Source organism: Aegilops tauschii, chromosome 3, assembly GCF_002575655.3.
Source record: "Aegilops tauschii subsp. strangulata cultivar AL8/78 chromosome 3, Aet v6.0, whole genome shotgun sequence".
NCBI lineage: Eukaryota > Viridiplantae > Streptophyta > Magnoliopsida > Poales > Poaceae > Aegilops > Aegilops tauschii.
This window is the reverse complement of record NC_053037.3, coordinates 615,576,478-615,597,501: the sequence shown is the minus strand read 5'-3', so window position 1 is coordinate 615,597,501 and position 21,024 is coordinate 615,576,478. Positions and strand designations below refer to the sequence as shown.

At 43.5% G+C, this 21,024-nt stretch overlaps 1 protein-coding gene across 4 annotated transcripts; it reads left to right on the top strand.

Annotated features, from left to right (window-relative positions):
* Positions 1-9,060: 9,060 nt before the first annotated feature.
* Positions 9,061-15,000, top strand: LOC109767889 (MACPF domain-containing protein At4g24290). 4 transcript variants are annotated; one of them, XM_073511326.1, is made up of 9 exons: positions 9,061-9,392; positions 9,496-9,811; positions 11,014-11,078; positions 11,181-11,419; positions 11,834-12,038; positions 12,470-12,538; positions 12,619-12,805; positions 13,807-13,973; positions 14,173-15,000. In XM_073511326.1, exons 3-9 carry the CDS (start codon positions 11,076-11,078, stop codon positions 14,794-14,796), a joined length of 1,494 nt encoding a protein of 497 aa, XP_073367427.1. In that variant the 5' UTR covers positions 9,061-9,392; positions 9,496-9,811; positions 11,014-11,075; the 3' UTR covers positions 14,797-15,000. The 4 variants fall into 4 exon arrangements, with proteins under 4 accessions (XP_073367427.1, XP_073367425.1, XP_073367426.1 ...); XM_073511325.1 differs by lacking the exon at positions 11,014-11,078 and adding an exon at positions 10,179-10,255 and having other exon boundaries at positions 9,094-9,392; XM_073511324.1 differs by lacking the exon at positions 11,014-11,078.
* Positions 15,001-21,024: the final 6,024 nt, after the last annotated feature.

Here is a 21,024-nt window from a genome sequence, read left to right as displayed (position 1 = left end):
ATACGGGGGCAGGGGGCACCCTAGGACACACAAGTCAATAGTTGTTTTAGCCGTGTGCGGTGCCCCCTCCACAGATTTCCACCACGGTCATATCGTTATAGTGCTTAGGCGAAGCCCTGCGTCGGTAACTTCATCATCACGGTCACCACGCCGTCGTGCTGACAAAACTCTCCCTCGGCCTCAACTGGATCAAGAGTACGAGGGACGTCAACGAGATGAACGTGTGCAGATCGCGGAGGTGCCGTGCGTTCGGTACTTGATCGGTTGGATCGCGAAGACATTCGACTACATCAACCGCGTTACTTAACGCTTTCGCTTTCGGTCTACGAGGATATGTGGACACACTCTCCTCGCTTGTTGCTATGCATCTCCTAGATAGATCTTGCGTGATCGTAGGATTTTTTTTTTTGAAATACTGCGTTCCCCAACATGTTCATCGTCTTTGCTTCGGCGGCGACGACGACAACGCTGAATAAAGATTCTTCGGATCCTTCCCTCACGAGGCCATCGGTCCTATGGTTGGGGATGGATTTGGAAACCAGTCTGTTCAAGCAAGGATGGTGTGCCGACGACGGCATCCTCGTGGTGGACCTGTGTCCTCGGGCTCCGCCGTTGCGACGACGTTTGCTCCCGCGTTTGCGCGGAGCTTTGGAGGTAGTCCAGCGGCGGATGCAGATTATGGTCTGCATCGACGACATCTGGAAGACGGAGCATGTGCTGGGCTCGTGGTTCCTGAATGGCAGGTATGGTTTCCTCCTTCGGCATTTTAGTCGTGGTGAGGTGCCAGATCTGGAGTTTGATTGCGTGTTCGGGGTGTTGCCCCGGTCTGATTCGTTCAATGGCAAGGGCTCCACTTTTGGTGAGCCACCTTGAAGGTCTGCAAAGCTGCATATCAGCGATGGAGTCGAGTCGAGCTCGGGGTGAGGAGGTGATTCGCCATTCTTTTCTTCGGTTGCTGTGGTGGTGCCGAAGACAGGTGAGGGCGTTGATGTCAAGCTCAGAAATGTTCTGCTATCTTTTTAGTTTTGTCCTGTCGGTGTTTACGTGACTTGTACTTTGTACTTTATAATATGAATGAGACATGTATTACCATGAAAAGAAAGTTTTATGATTTAAGGGATATTGCAAGATTAAGGGCCAGTTTTTTTGGCAATTCTCCCGAAATTGACCCCCTCCCCAGCTTCTCCCAGAATTGCCATTTCTATTTTTTACAATTCCTAACTAGTTAAGGTCTAATTAGCTAAAAATTGTAAAAAAAATGGAGTGGCAATTCTGGATGCATTTTTCCCACTAAAAACTAGGCCGCTCTCGTGGTCTTGCCGAGTGCCGACGACCCTACCCACCCGGGCGACCTCCAACTCCAACCCGCCCTACCGCCGCCACCGCGCCGCGCGGTGCCGTACTCTTCCCCCGCCTCCTCGCCTCGTCGCGGCCTTCCTCCTCTTCCGCCGGATGGTCGGACAAGTCCCGGGCTCCGATTCGCAAAAAGGTACAAGCTTTCGTGCAGCGGGTCGGGGGTGATGCGGTGTGCCCCGCCCGTGCCGTGTACCGCAGGTCTGGATCCGTGCACCGCTGCAGTACCCTTGACCGAGTCGTCACCATCACGCCGGAAAACCGTTCGGGGCTTCGCCGGAATCCTGTCGACAACCCTCGCAAAAAAACACGGGAACGAGACGATGCCCCCTATGTCGACCGGCTCGTGCTCCCTGAGAGCCTTGGCGTCGATCACGTCGCCTTTGTCGTTGAAGAGCACGAGGCGGAGAGCGTCTCCACGGAGGAGGAGCTCGCCGTCATGGAGATGGATGGTGCGGGCGGTCGTCAAGTCCGCCGCGTATCGAACGCGCCAGCGAGCGTCCATTCACTAAGAGCAGAAAGAAAGGCAAGCCGTGGAGACCCAGCTTCACGAAGAGCGTCCATTCATAAGTTAGCCGAAGTGATTTGAAATATGTAACAGCCAAGAGTCTGCAACAATACTCACAGGCTGGAATAAGAAAAGAATTTAATGTAGTAGAAACAAATAAATGTAGTGTGGTTATAATAATAGTTTCGATACTGCCAAAATTTATTATAACTATCTTATCCCGATAATTTTTACAGAACCATGCTGCTAGTTCTTTATGAAGGGCCTCCAGTCAGAAGAACTGCTACCAGACCCTTGTAAAGACCTCTGATCAAGACCATCACAAATATCTAGAACTTTTTACTTAAATTCTAGGGAATACCATCACAAATACTTAAGAACCTCGAGATTCAACTTGACATGATCCAAGCTCCTGATTTACAAAAAATGCTTAGTTTAAATAATACAAATACTTTTGACATTACAGATCGAAAATATTCTTTAAATTACAAAAACATTTTAACAATTGCACGCACATTTATATAGCTCAAATTTTTTATAATAATAAAAATACCCCCTTTGTCTGAAAATACTTGTCAGAGAAATGGATAAAAATTGATGTGTCTAGAACTAAAATACAACTAGATACATCCATTTCTCTGACAAATATTTTCGGACGGAGGGAGTATTCATAATTTAAAAGTTAACTTTTGATATGAATATTCAATCGTGTCTAATATTTAACTTATATATATTTTTGATATAAGTCATGGGTAAAATTATATACAAGTGAATATTCATAAATATTTATTAAATGTTTGTATTCATATTTTTTTAATTTAAATATAAGCAGAGTGTGTATAATTTTTTGGTATTCATTAAATATATTTATTTAATAAACATTTTCAATGTACGTATTAACTAAATATTTTCATAGATTACAAAAGTGTATATTTAAATGTTTTTATTTACTAACCATCATTTGATTTATAATATTTTTAACATAAAAATAGTTGAACATGATTTTATTACTTACATTTTACAAATATATTTTAAAAATATCTTTAATATTTTTCTTACTTGAGTTTTACTAAATTATTTTTATATAATACACAGGTTTATATTTAAATGTTTTTCATTTACTAATCATTGTGTGTATGTATGATATTTTTAAGATGCAAACATTTGAATATAACTTTGTTACTTACGTTCTAGAAATTTCTTTAAAAATATAGTGCATGTAAAATGGGCCGCTATATTTGCAGCCCATTTAAGCATCGCTCCACATTCATCCTCCTGTAATCAATACATATAGTTTTGTTATCATCCCCTCAAAAAAAAAAAGTTTTGTTATCAACGCAAGACAGCTGAACGTGACTGGTGGTGTCGCTCAACTAGCCCAAGTTCTATGACTTGGGGCGACCCAGTATTTTTTTTTTTTAATTTTCACAGGTATGAGCAGTCTAGTATTCCACTTTTCTGCAAATAAAAAGGCAAAATTTTCGCAGCTATTAGCAGTACAGCGGTCGGCTTTTCTGCAAATAAAGAAAAGCGAAGGCGTCTTGTGCGAGAATTGTATCACGGTGGTCGGCTGTTTGCGCAAATAAATAAAATACAGTAATTTCGTATTTTAAAAATTCTATCATCAAACTGAACATCGCAAGTTTTATGATTAAGGTTGGTCGTAATGGTAGTATTATAGATAGTATCATGCATGCCAACTAGGTAAATTTGATAAGGTGACATATAATTAAATAAAGAAAGAGAGGGTTGAGTATCATATTATGATACCGTATCATATTAAATGGTGTGCTACTATTGAGTCATGCATGGCAATAAATGAAGTTAGTTATGATACTAACTTATAATACTCCCTTCGTCTAGGTGTATAAGTCATATTACGAAAATTAGATATTCCCAAAAGTCGTAGGCACATTGCTTTAAATTTCGTTCTTGTTCTCCTCCCAGCCTCGTACTACTGCCCACGTAGAATATGTGCAGGGGGAAAGAGTAGGCGCCGGCCAGTGCATGCAACACTGCTGGACTTTGATTAGACAAGAGATTAATGGCTGTTTTGCATGCACTGACGTATTCAATGCTGATTTTATTTGCGTTTTAAACCAGCGCTGTGATTGGAAGTTTCCTTGCTTGACGTGCTCCTTCTCGTCCAATCTCAATTCACCTAGGTTGCGATGCTTTTCCTAATATGACTTACACACCTAGATAGAAAGAATCTCTACTCCTATAAAAATGTGAGTTGGTGATGATGGTGTGCCTGCCTTCGGGCCATATGTACCATCCGATCTTGAATCTATGGTTGAGATCGAGACTGAGACATGTTGTGCCGAACTGACCACCAAAACAGGGGATAATCTGGAGGTTTCTTGTTCTCTCGTGAAACAGATCTCCGTCGCCGCCACCCACCCTCTGTCCTCCGGAGACCATCCTCTCCCCCGCCGGTGGAACGCTCCCACTGTCCCGGCCACCCCCACCCCGCCTCCCCACACCAACAGATAATAGGATCCCAAACTCGGCCCGGCGTCATCCCCGGATCGAGCCCATCCCCGCTGCCACAGTCGTCGGCCCGCCGTCACGGTCGCCGGTCCGCTGCCCACAATGGCACTGACGCCGCCGAAAGCCCAGCACCGACGAATTCATAACCTGCGTACTCTCCTTCGTTGCGTCCCCCATGCCAGCGCGCACGAGGCAGCGCCGTTGGATCGATGGAGCGCGTGCTGTATGTGTGTGCGCGTGCGCCTGAATGCTACGGCGGCGTGCGGGAGCTCCCCCTTCTCCTCCCTTTTCCTCTCTCCCGCCGCACGCGATGGAGCTTCAGCTGGGCGGGACGCTGAGCAGGAGTTCATGGGGCACAGAGGAAGAAGTCGGTCAGATAGAAGGCGTGGACATTTGGGGGTGGCTACATGCGAAGGAGGTTTTGAACGCTGGGATGGATGTTGGCTGGCCGACGAGTGAATCAAAGGTGCTCTAATGTTGTTAATTTTGCTGCTCTGCCCTGATATACAACTATTGCATATATATAAAGAGATCATAGAGGAAAGTAGCAACGTACTGCTGTGATTTGTTCATGCTTCTACTGGTTTTGTTCATATTGTCACTTGCTTACTGATTACAACTACTGCTACTAGGTACTCGCTTCATGATATGTAGATATGTATGCTGCTAGGTACTCGTGAACATGGTGACAAGGGATTGGTGCTGCAGCGGTATGCGTCTGGTGGCCATGCAGTGGCATCCACTACTTAGATACGTAATCTAGCTGACAATGGTGAGAAGACTTTGATCTTGATTTATTAGATGTAAGCCCCATACATAGATTGGTGATATCAGTCGGTGAGCTTTCTCCATCCCCACCCTCTAACACAGATTGATTCTGCATTCTGCATTTGTGGCTTCGATAAGAAAGGAATGTTTCTATCTAAATATTATTCAGTTATTCTTTCTTTATCTAAATCGATTTAGGAGAAGAGATAGAGAGAATAACAAGTTACTGGTGTGGTTCATTTGGGAAATTCAGTACTTTGTTAATTTGTTTATGAGAGTGGTTTTTCTATACCCAGGGTTGGTGCACCCATGCTGCACCCATTATCTAGCCCATCCATGTTTGCTGCTTTCCTCGAGATACGTTTCAAGAACTGAGATTAAAGCAATGCGTGAATAGTAATTTAGGCAGGAGACATAGGAACAGAATAGGGTACTGTTCACCGCACAACCTGACAAATGCATGCACATCTCTCTCCCCGCACGCCAACTTTCTGTCACATGCATGTACAGTTCCTCTCTCAGCTCCCCTCTCTCTCTTCTCACGTCACCTCTCTCTTAAGAAGTTTACTACTAAATATGAGTACCAAAAGTTTGACTTTCTTTAACAAATAGAAAGGGCGAGGAAAAGCTTTTGATAGAAAACTGTAGTTTTTCGTAGTTTTAAAGAGTTGAGAGAGCTGGTGAGATAATTTTTAATGAGAGAGAGAGCATTCATGTACACCATGCGAGTGGAAAAGTGAGCATACATGCATGCTGTGCATGTGACACATAATTTTTTAGAACATGTCAGAGAGCTTGAGAGACAGAGGGCATGAGGAAAGAGAGTGTGAGAGAGATTGAGCACGCATGTGATAGGTCCCACACTTTGTGCAGGCCTACTAGTACATAGCTGTGCTACTGCTAATCACCTGGCACACCTTCAAACAGTTCGGCCCGCAGTACGAATCTCACGGCAAATGAACGCTATGGATAAGGGGGTGCAGCGGGGGTGCAGCGAACGTGGGTATAGCCACTACTTTCCCTTTGTTTATACTGCTTTGTTTTAGGGGATGAAATAAAGAGAAGAAATTCCTGTGATGGATCTCTATGGAAGTTGTTACATGAAACATTTTTATCTGGGAACGTCCCTGCTGTTGGGTTTGGTCTTCATTCAATCTCCAAATTATATGTTTGGTAAGATTTTTCTTTTTGCAAATTTGATTGCTTAATGGTATGTACGCCAACATATGTCTCCCACTGGTTGTGTCCCTTGCGCGCTCATGGACATCAGCGGCGTCTGCGGGAGATGAGGAATATCCCGTGTATACTTTGACGAGCATTATAAGCTCCAAACTGTACATATTACCATGACGAGGCCGCCCTGTCTCAGTTCTCGGCTTCCAGGGATACGTGCTGCCACGGTAGCGCAATCACACTGGCATAGCGCCCCACGTCATCTGCGCCGATGCTGTTGTGTTTAACCTCCATGCTTCGCCGCTGTGAATCCATCTGCAAGGTGGTGCACGCATATATATTTCATCCCCAATACTGCTTATGTGATTTGCTTATTTGATCAACTTAGGGTCTGGAAGAGTTGATATGATGTCATCCCCAATATTGCTTATTTGATCAGCTCTTTTTAGATATAGTGACTAATAAACAACTTAATAATTTATAATAACTTGGTGAGTATAATGATATGCCTTTTATGTTTGCACCTGCAATAGATATATAGACTAATACAGATTTGATTCTTTTTTATCATACCAATTAGTTCGTTAGTTTGTTCATGAGTATAATGATATGCCTGATGCCCAAGTTCTAGGGTGACTCCTATATAATTGACCAAATACAATGAGCTAACGATTAGTTGTGATTTATGTGATCAAAGAATATAGTACATTTCACGTAAACCTAAATATAGTTTGTACATAAAGAGGACAGGGGTGGTAGAAGAAAGCTTAGGATAAATTGCAAGTTAGTCTATAATGCCAGATACAAAATCAGCCAGTAGAACGAACCACGGTATTTTCTGTCAGCTACATAGAGAAGTGTATGACCTTCAGTCTTCAAGGTGCACACCTTCTATGATTCTAATCTGCACCAAGTGTGAACAAGTATGGAGTTGCAGATTGTATAGATTGCTCTGAGGCAGCAATTAGGTAGCTGGTGGTGGAGGTGTTATTCCTGAATGTACTGGATCAAAGCAAACTTCTCAGCTGCAGTTCTCGTTTTTAAGTACTGAGTAGCTGCATATGTGATGAATTGGATGCTATAAACTTTGAATCTGTATTACAGGAGAAGTATGAGATTATGGTTGAGAAGAGCTACCGGATTTTCCTCCCTGAAGATACTCTATAATTTGGAAAACTAAAAACCAACTTCACTGCTCTCTTAGGATAACCACACTTATGATGTACTACTCTATGTTGTTGTCGTATGTCCGCTAGGAATTTTGGGCAGGGAAGCAAGTTATCAAGTTTTCCATAAGCAAATTAGTGCTACCATATAAATAATAATTGCAAAAAATTATATATTTTTACCTTCAATATCACATTAAATTTGTTGCCATTTTGAACAATTTGTGTGTGAGTGTCGCTTATTATATTGAAAGGACAACATTCAGGTGTTGTAGATATCTTTAGAAATAATCTGAAGCCCAGCATTTTAAAGCGCATATCACAGAGATTTTCTGTTGGGTATATGAAAATAGTTCAATTAGAACTAGAGGTCTACTATTTTTACACTGCAATCGACATGGTAGTTGTAAATGCTTCATTGTATTGGAAAAGTTTCAAACCCCTCCAATTTTTTCAACATGTTTATCACCTGAGACATAGCAAAACTAAATTTGTCGATAATCAATCTCTACTTCTGTTTCATCATCCTTTTACTCCATAGAATTAAATTTCTCAATAATCAATCCACTACTTAGAAACCAAAGGCTCGGAAGACAACCCTGTTATTTTTGCACCTTCTTTTTCAGTTCTGTGTTGAACATGGCAGGTAACACGTTAAGTCAGAGAAATAAGGCATCCGTAGAATGGGGTTATGGAAAGGATGGATGGATGAGAAGCGTCACTTTATTGATACTTTTTTTTCTTAAAATCTTGCAAAGTGGTTTGGTACTCATTACATCATTACTTTATTTTAGATGTCATTTATCACTAAATTTTACCCATGAGTGACATGTTGCATTGTGCTCAGATACATGGAGAGATGACATGCGCGGCGTTGCGTGGTGGGCCAGGATGTGTGCTATAATAGATTGAACCTATAGGACTGAGACCGGTGGATGAAGTCGGTGGCAGTCGCACTTCCATTGCACTGATTTGTGGGGACAAATATCGATATGTCGCATCATGTTATTCCGTTATTGATATTAAGGTTAGGTTAAAATGAGGTGCTTGATTTGTTACCATTTCTAGCTGAAAATGGAGTATGGGATGGAGGTGTCGTCCATGTGAAGCAAAGAGAACTTGAAATCAGACCAACTTGGATTCAGAGATAAAGTTGGTCAGTCGTGAAGTCAGACCGATTTGGATTCAGTGTCGCCGTTGTTGCCACATATGTGTGAACAGATTTTCTATCTGCCGCATGATCTCTATCAACTTGATATAGGATAGAGCGAGTAATGATAAAACTCAGTATGGAGTACAACAAGTCTTTCAGTGAGGCGGAGATGGAGAAGAAACTGTTTGGCTTGGACGCACGGGTTTGTGGATTGTAAACCATATGTTTGATTGTGCTTGATATGTACCTATCAATAACATATCATTAATTTGATCAATGTATGTATATTTTTTATTGTCAGCACCAGTCATATGGGGTCATAACTATAACTTAAGTTCACCAGCACAGGCATCTTACTAATACTATGCATTAAAGATGTACTATCATACACTAGTATGATATGCATGATACTGGTATATGATACTCGCCATTGCGACCGGCTAAGTGATATTGCAAGATTGACTGGCTGCATTTTTCCCACTAAAAACTAGCCGCTCTCGTGGTCTTGCCGACGACCCTACCCACCCGGGCGACCTCCAACCGGCCCTACCGCCGCCGCCGCCCCGCGCGGTGCCGTACTCTTCCCCCGCCTCCTCGCCTCGTCGCGGCCTTCCTCCTCTTCCGCCGGACGGTCGGACAAGTCCCGGGCTCCGATTCGCAAAAAGGTACGAGCTTTCGGCCCTCCGGCGGTCGCTTCAGTCCCCGGCCAGTCTCCCCGTAATTCCTGGCGCGCCGTCCAGATCCGCCCCCGCCACCTCCCGCTGCTCCGGCCGATCTGGTGGGGAATTTTAGTTTTCGTTTGTTTGTTAGTCCTTGACTGTTCCGGCTGCCAAATGATTGTCTATTTCTGTCGTCCGCTGATTGTTCTCCGGGTGCTCCAGCTCCAGGGGGCTGAGATTTGGCGCCGTGGGATAAGCCAGGATGGCGCCTAGAGACAGTAAGGAGATGCTGCAGAGGGCCGCCGAGTCCGCCATACGGTCCATCGGCCTCGGCTACGACATCAGCGCCGACATCCGGTTCAAGTTCTGCAAGCAGCGCGGCTCGCCCGACCCGTCGCTCATCGAGCTTTACTGCGATGGGACCGAGGACATCGTGCTCCCCGGCTGCCTGACCAAGGTCACCGGTGTGCCTAAGTCGATCAAGTGCGACAAGGGGGAGCGGATGCGGTTCCGGTCCGATGTCCTGTCATTTCAGCAGGTTTGCTTTCTTGTATGCCCACTTCAGTTCCTGTGTGTGCTATGGTTTGGTTTGTATGTAACTAAAATGATTAGGTATGCCATAAGATGCCATGTAAATGTACGGTTTCAGCGATGTATAATGAACAAATCAAATCATGCCTTATTCGAGGGGTAGCTTGTGTGACTTGTTATTGCTTAATTCAGTAGAAACGTACATACATTTTTATCGCTCGTACCATTACTTTCTCAAAACGAGAAAAAAAAGGACAGATGAACTTGCAAATTTAACATTCAGAACCACGTGCTGTGGATGGCTAGCATTTTTGATTGCTGGCAACACATAGTTCAGTCTGCCTTGGATTAAGGAGTTATTTTTGCCATTTCAGAGACACATATAAGCACCAAACAGTTTGAGGCCTGTAGAGATGTATTCTACCACTGCCAGGCAGAAAGTTCTTCCAGTGTGAGTACTGCGAGGTGTATGTAGATAATGTTTTGGCTGTTATCATATTAGAAGGTCACCGATTATCAAGTTATACATTTGGACGGGACTATGGGATTGTAGGCTTCCTACCAGGATACCTTGGTTCGGGGACTGATTTGGCTTCTTCTGCAGTTGGCATGGCAAAAAGGTTTCCTGGCTTCATCTTAACAACAGTAGAGACCAATTTGGCTTCTTCACATCTCAATAGAACACTTGTTCTGCCTGAATGCCTAGAATATAACGATCATCCTTATATCGAAATACAATACTGTCTGCATCTACAATTCCATATTTATCCTTCTTGTAGCCTCTTGATTGATCTTTCTTTTCTCTGTGGGTGGTAGTGCACATCAAACCAGTCACATTAAAACATTACTACTTCCCGATCGCTACTTGCAGAATGTTCTTCCATTGTGAGTAGCGTGTTGTGTATGTAGATAATGTTTTGTTTGTTACGAGTTTAGAAGGTCGCCGATTATCAGCTTAGACATTTTGAAGAAATATGGGATTGTAGGCTTCTACCAGTTTGCTAGCAGGATGCCTTTATGGCATGCAGGATGCTCTAGTCAATAGCACCCATCTCAGATACATGCAACCTTCCCTTCATAGATTTCTTCATTTCCGCTTCACATGAGATTATGCTTTATGTACTTCAAAAGCATTAGATGGACCTTGTTTCTAATTTTCTGTACTTGGTGATTGATATAACATCTCATACTAAACATTGTGTTTGACAGTACTACAACTGTTTGTCCCTATCGCGTTTTCTCCTCCAAAGCTGTCATGGAAACTGCTTAAAATGGTTGAGTATAATTATACCCATAAAAAGTAATATTTGTGTTGTATTTACAATATTAAGAGATAAAAATAGCTACCCTTTCTGAAATTATGAAGCATTTTGCAGATGTCGGAGCAATTCAACCGGGAGTTATCTTTGTCCGGAAAAATTCCATCTGGCCAGTTCAATTGTATGTTTGAATTTACTGGCTCCTGGCAGAAAGATGCTGCACGTACCAAGTCACTTGCTTTTGACGGCTGGTGTATCACACTATATAATGTTGCACTGTCGAAGGCACAAATTGTACTACGAGATCATGTTAAGCAGGCTGTTCCATCAACCTGGGAACCTGCTGCTTTGGCAAGGTTAGATCCATATTTGATTCAGTCATACCCAAAAGCATGTAGTCATCTAAAATAAGATAGGCCTATGTGATCTTCCTCCTTCAATGAAGTCTTGATAGGATGATAGCATCTATCTTTGACTGCCATTTTTCTGAATCGTTCTGATTTTGGTATGATACATTCATGTCTGATGGGTAGCTTGTCTGAGCACCAACTCCTTGAAAGCTGTCCTCTAATGCCAGTTTTAGTCCTTCCAAATTTCATGTGAGGTGTGACCATATGTAAATAGTATCAGTTTGCTTTTCTACAGCCAGCTTTCTAAGCATGTACCATCGGAATTGGACATACACTGTTCCTGTCAAAACATGTGCTGAGCCAATTGTTTTTGCCGAAGTCGTAAATCTGAACTTCAACCTTAATTGCTTAACCTTGCAGGTTTATTCAAAAATTTGGGACACATATAGTTGTTGGTGTCAAAATGGGAGGGAAGGATGTAATTTATTTGAAACAACAATATTCATCAAGCTTGCAAGCCGTTGATGTTCAAAAGCGATTAAAGGAGATGTCTGACAGGAGATTTCTTGATGCAAATGGGCAATCTGACATTAGTTTCAGGGATGTGTACAGGAAGGAGGACAAGGTATTACCCTAGCATCTAAACTTCTTTTTTCCTTCGACTTTCCCTTGCATATTTTCGATTCAACAGTAATGATCATTTAACCGAATCTAGCCATAGCCCTATTTCTTGACGCAAGGGGCTTTAGCTTTTGATCAGTGAAAGTAGATCAGAAAATAGCTCCAAGTTCATTAATTTGAATTTTCAAAGACATGCAGACCTGCCATCTGTGCATGTGCCAATAGCCATAGACAGCAGATATAGTAAGGGCCGAGACATTTGCCAATAGCCTAATTTCCCATCTCTTTATTCCAAGAGGCAAGAGCTATTGGTGTATATGTTGTTCACTTGAATTTGAACATCACGCCTTGATGTTTAGGCCAGTCATATGTCTTGGTATAGAAGGTTCTGTTGTGTTTTTCTTAGCTCGCTGATTTATGTTCTTGTGTGTGCAGAGTGACAGAAGAGAGCAGCGACTGATATTTGTGGAGTCCAGTCCACTAAATTCTTATGCTTCGGAGGAGGTAAACTCTTTGTGTTGATATAGTTTATGGCTGTTCATAGGAGAAGTGTTATTTATGTTTATTCTGTGTGTTAATCTCAGGTTTTGGTAATGATGCCTAAGCGAAGAGGTGGAAGGGATAAAGATATGATCTCTCATAGCGAATGGCTGAATAGTATTCAAGCAGAACCTGATGTTATCTCAATGTCTTTTGTACCTATTACTTCGTTGTTAAATGGAGTTCCTGGTAGTGGATTTCTGAATCATGCAATTAATTTGTATCTTCGTTGTAAGTATAAATTTCACCCTTTCCAGCTTGCTGGATAATTTATTCATCTCTCAGCTCTTAACCTATAAACATGAAATGTTGAAAGTTGAAACTGCATAATTAGTAATAATATTAAGAGAAGTCTTGACCTTCCGCCCTAGTACTTTAGTTGCATGTTAGTTTTGATTATTTTAAAATAAAGTTACTCTTTGTCTTTCTCACTGTTTTCCCCTACATGTTCCTTGTCATTGATTTATAATCCCTCCCTTCCTAAATATAAATCTTTTTAGATATTTTGATACGGACTACATACGGATGTATATAGACGTAGTTTAGAGTATAGATTCATTCATTTTGCTCCGTATGTAGTCCATATTGGAATGCCTAGAAAGACATAGATTTAAGAACGAAGGGAGTAGTTCATGATAGTGACTGGAGTTAGGGTTATAGGACAAGAACTTGTGTTTTTCTCGATGTATTTGGGTGTAAGTTTTCTGAAGTCTATTCAGGACTTTAGAACCTGCACCCTTGGCCACCTTATTGTTTAGATTCTTGGTCAAACAGGAATGGAACCTGAATTCTTTCTTTCACAAACAAAGTCCCTATTGTTTAGATTCTAAGGACATGGTCTTCTTGGGCAATATTTATTAGAAAATAGTTGTCCTTTATAGCTCCGTTCACCGACTTTACTCCCTGTATATTATCTGTTGGGCAAAAATACTACTCTGGTTGTTTTCAGTCGTAAATTTCAAGGGAAATATCTATTTAAAGTAATGTCTGAATTGTCCTGTATATTATCTGTTGGGCAAAAATACTACTCTGGGTGTTTTCAGTCGTAAATTTCAAGGGAAATCTCTATTTAAAGTAATGTTTGAATTGCAACCTTTTGACGCTACATGTTTGTTTCCATCCTATCATTAAGTCGTAAACAAAAAAGCAAGCTAGCGAATATGGTTTTGCACAGCAAACAATGTGATAGTTGATGTATTCATAACAAGGTGATATATTTGAATTTCATACAGATAAGCCCCCAATTGAGGAATTGCACCAGTTTTTGGCGTTCCAGCTTACAAGGCAGTGGGCGCCAGTTTATAGTGACCTCCCTCTTGGTCCCCAGAGGAAAACGCAAATCAGTGCATCTTTGCCAGTAAATTTTATTGGTCCAACACTTTATGTTTGTACCAACATGGTATGCACACTTTTTCTATTGTCATAACTGAAACATTGTTCATCTTTATATTTCCTTGTTTTTTATCCTTTTTATGTGGTGTCATGATCTTGTAAACTTAAGCATCACCATGGAAAGTAGACATAGGTTAGGATAAGTTTTGAAGATATATTTGTGGATTTTTTTCCATCGTTTGAGCAGCTTTTTAACTTTGGTGCAGGTTGACGTGGGCAAAAGACCGATCACAGGACTCCGGTTGTTTCTCGAAGGGAAGAAGTGTAACAAATTAGCTATCCATCTTCAGCACCTCTGTTCCCTTCCTCGGGTTATCCAGCTTGAAGATGACCCAAACAATAGCCGAACTCCAGAACCATTTGACCATAGATACTTTGAACCAATAGGATCATGGAAGCGCTTCTCCCACGTCTGCACAATGCCAGTGGAGTCAGAGGATGCCTCCATCGTCACCGGAGCACAGCTAGAAGTGATCAACCAGGGCTTCAAGAAGATACTGTTCCTCCGGCTGCACTTCTCCAAAGTCGTGAACGCCTACCCTGTCAGGCAGCCTGAGTGGGAGGGGTCCCCGAACCTGATCCAGAAGTCGGGCCTCATCTCGACGCTCATCAGCACACACTTCTCCACTGCGGTGCAGCCACCGAAGCTGCTCAAGTTTGTGGACAGGACGGAAATGGCCCGAGGGCCACACGACCTGCCAGGGTACTGGGTGGTGTCGGCCGCCAAGCTGCACCTCGAGAGGGGCAAGATATCCCTGCGGGTGCGCTACTCGCTCGTGACGTCCTTGCTGCCCGGCGATGAGGAGTACGCGCTTAACGAGGAGTTCTAGGATCCCCGGGAAAACAAGTGGAGTGAAACAACCTCGTTGCCATCCCTTTATTTGTTGGGTGTGTCTAGTTCTCGGTCGACTGAGACTTAACCAAGTCTCACTCAAGTGATATAGTATATGAGAAGAAAAAGAAAAAACTGAAAAGAAATTTTTGTACGAATCTTAATGCAAGATCAATGGAATATAACATCGACTGAGACATAACGAAGTCTACGTCGACTATGTGCAGCTGATCGTGAGGACGTGGACGGGCGAAAGATTTAGAATTTTCGTAGCGTCCAATGCTCTTGCTGTTGGTTTCTGTTTGTATACAGTTGTGGGGTTTTCTCAGGAGTGAGTGCTGTGCCCTGCAATGGAGGGGGAGAAGGAAAAATTGTTGTTTGTGGCGTGGACTTGAGTTGAATAGGTTAGGTAACAGATCAGATTTTTTTGTATATATACAAAAATGCTACAGGGAAACTGTTTTGAATAAGTTGAAAATTAGGTTTTTTTTGAGGAATAGTTTTTTTTGAGACATTTTGAGGAATAGTTGAGAAAGTTAGGTGACAGATCAAATTATTTCTAGAATTCTTGTTGCGGCGTGGACCCATGGACGAATGGCCCTCAAGGCCGGCTGGCCTACCATCCCAACCCAGTCACTCGGCCCTCTCTAACCAGCCGGCTGGGAATGTATCCTGTGCACCCACACTTGTGTTGCTACCAGCGCACCGGATGCTATAAATATTTTAAAAAATCTGAAAAAAATTAGCACGTTAACACAACATCAATGCATGTTTCGTATAAAAAATTAAAATATTTTTTCAGATACAAAAATGACAAATTTGACATCAGTGTGATAATGGGCCAAATCTAAAACCCAAGTTATGTTTTTTGAGTTATGTTTTGAATTTTGACTTGAAATTTTGTGACAAGCTTCATTGATGTCATGTGAGTGTGCTAATTTTTTCCAGAAGTTTTTGAACATTTTACAAGCACAATGTGAGTTCGGTGCACCAGTAGCACCACAAGTTCTGGTGCACCAGATAGTTTCCCCCAGCCGGCTGGCCGAGAGGGCTAGCCGGGTGCACACCACCACCAGTCAAGTGGAACGGCTGGCACGAGCGAGTTAACTAGCCTGGGTAGACTCAAAAAAAGAAGAAAAAACTAGCCCGGGGCTAAAGGACGCCGACAAGCAGGCTTGACTCGCATGTCGCGCACAGCACAGTGTGCGAGAGTGCGCACGCAGGCGCAACCAAAACCACCCCGGACGTGCCTGAAACACATCCGTCATGGACCCACTAGGAAACACCCCCAGCTGCTAAGACGCCCCATGACGTTGGCCTCGGGTATGCCCGCAGTCCACCCGTCATGGACCGCCAAGGCGGTTCGTCCGGATCCGAGTCGTCCGGTCAGATCGGACGCCGCAGAGAGCCCCAGAGAGGCCCCCGCGGTATTGCTACCACGGACCGAATGGTGCAGATGCCCTCTTCGCCCTCGACAAGACTCGGGGTGGGTACTCCAGTATCCTTTATAAGAGTAATTTGATTTTTTGTGCTTGTGAACTTATTTTAGTTGAACTTGATTTATTTGTTTAGAGACTATGTTAGGATGTGGTACATACAAACACTGGTGATTATTATCTATGTTTTATGTCTTATATCTTGTCTTACCGTTCATGTGGGTGGAACCTATTTTGAACTCTCCCTTATACATGTTGCTCTACCACATGAGTTTGCAAAAGCATTCTTTATTGTATACCCTTAATCTTTCGCAAGTATTGTTGGTCTATAAAATTTAGGAGGAGCGTTGATTCTAGTTTGTGTGCACTTTGCATTCCAAAACCAAAATCAAATTAGCACACACCTCTAGGGGCGCCCGTCTATATTTTCTAGACCTTGTATGTGATTTATCATAATATCTTGCAAATCTTTGTGTTGTCATCAAACACCAAAAAGGGAGAGATTGAAAGGGAATCCCCTCCTAAGTGATTTTGGTGTAGATGACAATGTAATTTGCGGTCTAACCGTGAGCTTGAGCTATATAGATATTTTCAAGTGGCACAAGACGGCCCCTCTGAAAGGAAAATAGCAAAGACGATGTTTCAGCGATTTATTTTCTATCGAGTCATAGTAAAACCGTACCATTAAGAGGGGTATGCGCCGGAAGGTATGGGTGGAATCAAACATGTACACCAACTAAACTGCACCCACATAGCCTTCCCAACTTTTGTGGACTTTCCCATCTAATTTATGTTGCCCTTGTTTTTCACTGCCCGGTAGTACTGGAGTTGCCAACCGTAGTATCATTCCTTACTTAGGAGTAGTACTGTCGTTGACTGCCTCTAGGCCGGTAGTACCACGCCACTGATCGGTAATACCGCTCCCCTGTTGGAGCGACACTACCGAACAAAGTGTAGGTCTAGTACCGCAGGGTCCCCTCCAAGCTCCTGCTTTGCCGCGACAGTAGGGCAACACTGTTGGCAGTATCGTTATTTCATAATAGGCAGTACTACCAGTGTCCTTTACAGTAGTACTACTTAGGCACCTCTTGTGCAACCCCGTCTGGGACTGTGGTAGCACCGCTCTCTGGAGCGGTTGTACCCCTTAGTGAAAATCTGCCAAATTAGTTAGATTGGAGGGAGGACTATAAAAAGGGGGTCTTCTTCCCCAAGTTGACCTCCCCTTGTTTTTCACTACCCGATAGTACTGGAGTTGACAACCGTAGTACCACTCCTTACATAGGAGTAGTATTGCCGTTGACTACCTCTAGGCCGGTAGTATCACGCCACTGACCGGTAATACCGCTCCCCCGTTGGAGCGGCACTACCGAACGAAGTGTAGGTCTAGTACCGCAGGGTCCCCTCCAAGCTCCTGCTTTGCCGTGACACTAGGACAGCACTGCTGGCAGTACCGTTATTTCATAATAGGCGGTACTACCAGTGTCCTTTACAGTAGTACTGCTTAGGCACCTGTTGTGCAGCCCCATCTGGGACTGTGGTAGTACCGCTCTCTGGAGCGGTAGTACCGCTCAGTGAAGATCTGGCATATCGGTTAGATTGGAGGGAGGACTATAAAAGGGGGTCTTCTTCCCCAAGTTGACCTACCCCTTTCCTTTCTCTCCTCCAGTGTTTTTCAAAGTTTAACATTGATAGATCTCTCTTCCTAGCCACTCAAACTCCTTGACCTTGTAGGATTTGGGAGAAAAGACCTAAAACTACCACTTTACCGAAGGAAAATTGACGCTCCTTGTTTTCCCTTGTGAATCTTGTTACTCCTGGTGTTTGGGCACCCTAGACAAAAGAGGTCACCTTGAAGCTAAATCATTGAGATGGGAGGCTTCATGTGGTGTTGGTAGCGTCTGACGATGTCCTGGAGTAAGGGGCGTCAACCTCTATGGCCTCTAGTCTGTGAACCCGGCTGATGACCCGCTGACCACTGGAGGAAGAATTACTGAAGCTATGACCCTCGACGTGAGCAAGATGCAAACTTTCAAAGACTTGGCGTATACTTCAAGGAAAGTTCTAGTAGTCGGCGTGTTTATTCCTAGTTGGCTACCGACCATATGTGTAACCTAGCTAGGTACCCCCGGTGCACACATAAGCCAAGGGCTTTAGCATTTAGAGACACAATTACGAGCCTTAGGGTTTAGAATACAATCATCCGATCTCGAGATAGATCATATTGTACTCTGTACCCCATCAAATCAGTACAATCAAAGGAGGACGTAGGGTTTATCTCTTTGAGAGGGCCCGAACCTGGATAAAACATCGTCTCCCTTCGCAGTAGGAACCTTCTATACTGCGCTTTGCGCTGGGAGAAGACACAACACACCTGTTTGGGCCGGCCCATGTCCAAGTGGCTTGTTTTTATTTTTCATTTTCCTTTTTTGTCTTCATTTTTTTAATTTAAATAATTTGGGACTTCGAAAGAGTTCCAATTTTTTAATAAATTAAAATTTTGAAATAAGCTTTTTAATAATTCATAAATGTTTGTGGATTCAGAAAATATTTGTGATTTAAAAAATAATGTTCACATATAAAAAAAATCGCAATTTTGAAAACGAATGTTCGGGAAATAAAAAAATGTGCATGTTTTTGCTAAATAACTTGTGTATTAGAAAATGTTCATGAGTTGAAAAATATTCTAAAAATTCAAAAACTGTTCGTGACTTACAAAATAGTTTATTGACTCATAAAATGTTCGTTGATTCAGAAAATGATCATGCATTTCAAAAATGTCCATTAAATTAAAAACATGTTTTAAAATTTAAAAAATGGTTCCACCAAATTTTTTAAAAAAATCACCGGTTCAAGATATGTTCGCCTATTCACAAAAAATGTTTAAAAATGTTCATATTTTTTGTAAATAGTATAAAATATTAATGATTTTAGAAAAATGTTTGAAAATCTGTAAAATTGTTCACGAATTTGAAAAATGTTCACGATTTCATATATGTTCACGAGTAAAAAAAATGTTCATGATTTCACGAAAATGAAAGTAATAGTGTATCTCGATGATGTAGCAAAATGTGGTCATGTCCATTGAATATTATGATTTTTTTTCTCCCGTTGGAATGCATGGGACGTTTTGCTAGTATACATATATATAGGTCCTAATGTGTTTTTCAAGGCTAACTTTGATCCCACATCTAAGGACTACAGTAGCCTAGACGTGAGGGTGTGTGTTGAAATATATGGTCCACCACCCTTCATCAGTTCAGACTGACGGGTGAACTGATTAGGTGCATAAACTTACAACCAAGAGGTTCAGGGTTCAAAACCTAGTAAACACAATAGATAATTACAGCTTGCCCCCGCTTCCGCTGCCCACCTCATAAACTCCAAAGCAAATTGGTAAGTGAAGCGAGCTTCTAAAGATATAATTTTCACATTATACATCTCATGTATTATTAATCTTATCAATAGTCAAAGTTAGCCTTGAAAAATGCATCAAGCCATCTCCAACGGCGACCCGCAAGTTTCCTCCAGCATCCGTGTACCATAGCCGCATACATTGCAAACTCTTTTTCAACAAACCAGATGAATTCATGTAAACTCAGTCGGAATCAAATAAACACGACATATTTCATACAAATCGGACGAAAACGGTTACATTTTGGACATATTTTCAACTAAAGGTAAAGCTATGTGCACGCACGGTCGTGTGGAGCTCCACTCCCACGACACGGATACAGTAGTCTATGACCGGCAACTGCGGATCCCTTTGTCTTCCCCGTGTCCGGCATCCCGCTAATTGGACTGCTGGGAGTCCCAGAGGCATATTATTCCCCCGTATCTTCCCTATGTCCGGCTGCGCCGCTCACCGGAGTGGAAAAGAGGGTGCTTCAGCCGGAGGGGAAGGGTGCTTCCGTGGAGCTCAGACGGGTGCCCAGGATGGTCCGAGATAAAGAAGAACTGGACAGGTCATCGACGGTGGCTTTCCTAGGACCCAAGCGGCGACACCCTCATGTGTTCTACTTCTCCTAGATGATGGCGTTGGGCGCGGACGGGATGCCACCTCGTCGACATCCGTGTAGCCGACTTCTATCTCTGCCTCCATGGTGCGGCTGCGCGCGCGTTGACGATGGATGGCGCGGTCGCAGGCACTAGAGGCGTGGTACGACGCGGTGTCGTTGACGGCAACGACGGTGCCCGTGCCGCCATGCTGGCCTGGAGCAACTCGCCACTGCTTTGCGAGCTGGCTTGGAGCAGCGAGTTGCTAAACCACGCGTCGGCTTTGTGCGGCAACGTGCTCCGTCGGGCTAGGCGAGGAGGGAGCAGCGAGCTGCCTCGCTCGTATCCACCGGGCTAGGCGGGCCACCCAACCGACTTTTACGCTGGAAAACCGCTCTTCCTGCTCGTTGGATGCCATCGAAGGAGTGGAGAAAATAGTGGAAGGATGAGATGGGGAGCGACGGAGTGGTGCGGTTCTTCCCGGCGTCCGGCCTTGTTTAAATAGAGGACAGCCGGGAGGAGCTTGCCCGGCGTTGCGTTTAATGTCGGCCCGCTCGTGAACGGATATGTGGCTGGAGTAGGTTTCTTGGCTTCCGCGCGGGTTTAATGGCGTCGTTTGAATGCGGCGAGGAGGCGTGTTCAGCCGGACGTGCAGCGGGCGGCGCCCTCGGCGCCGCTTCAATGGCGGAGGCAGTGAGATGAACCGCCTTCAATGTGGAGCGGCGCGCTCTACAGCGGCATGAATGCAGGCAGCTGGTGACGGGCGGCAAACGCTTGCGGGAGTGGTTTTTGGTGGC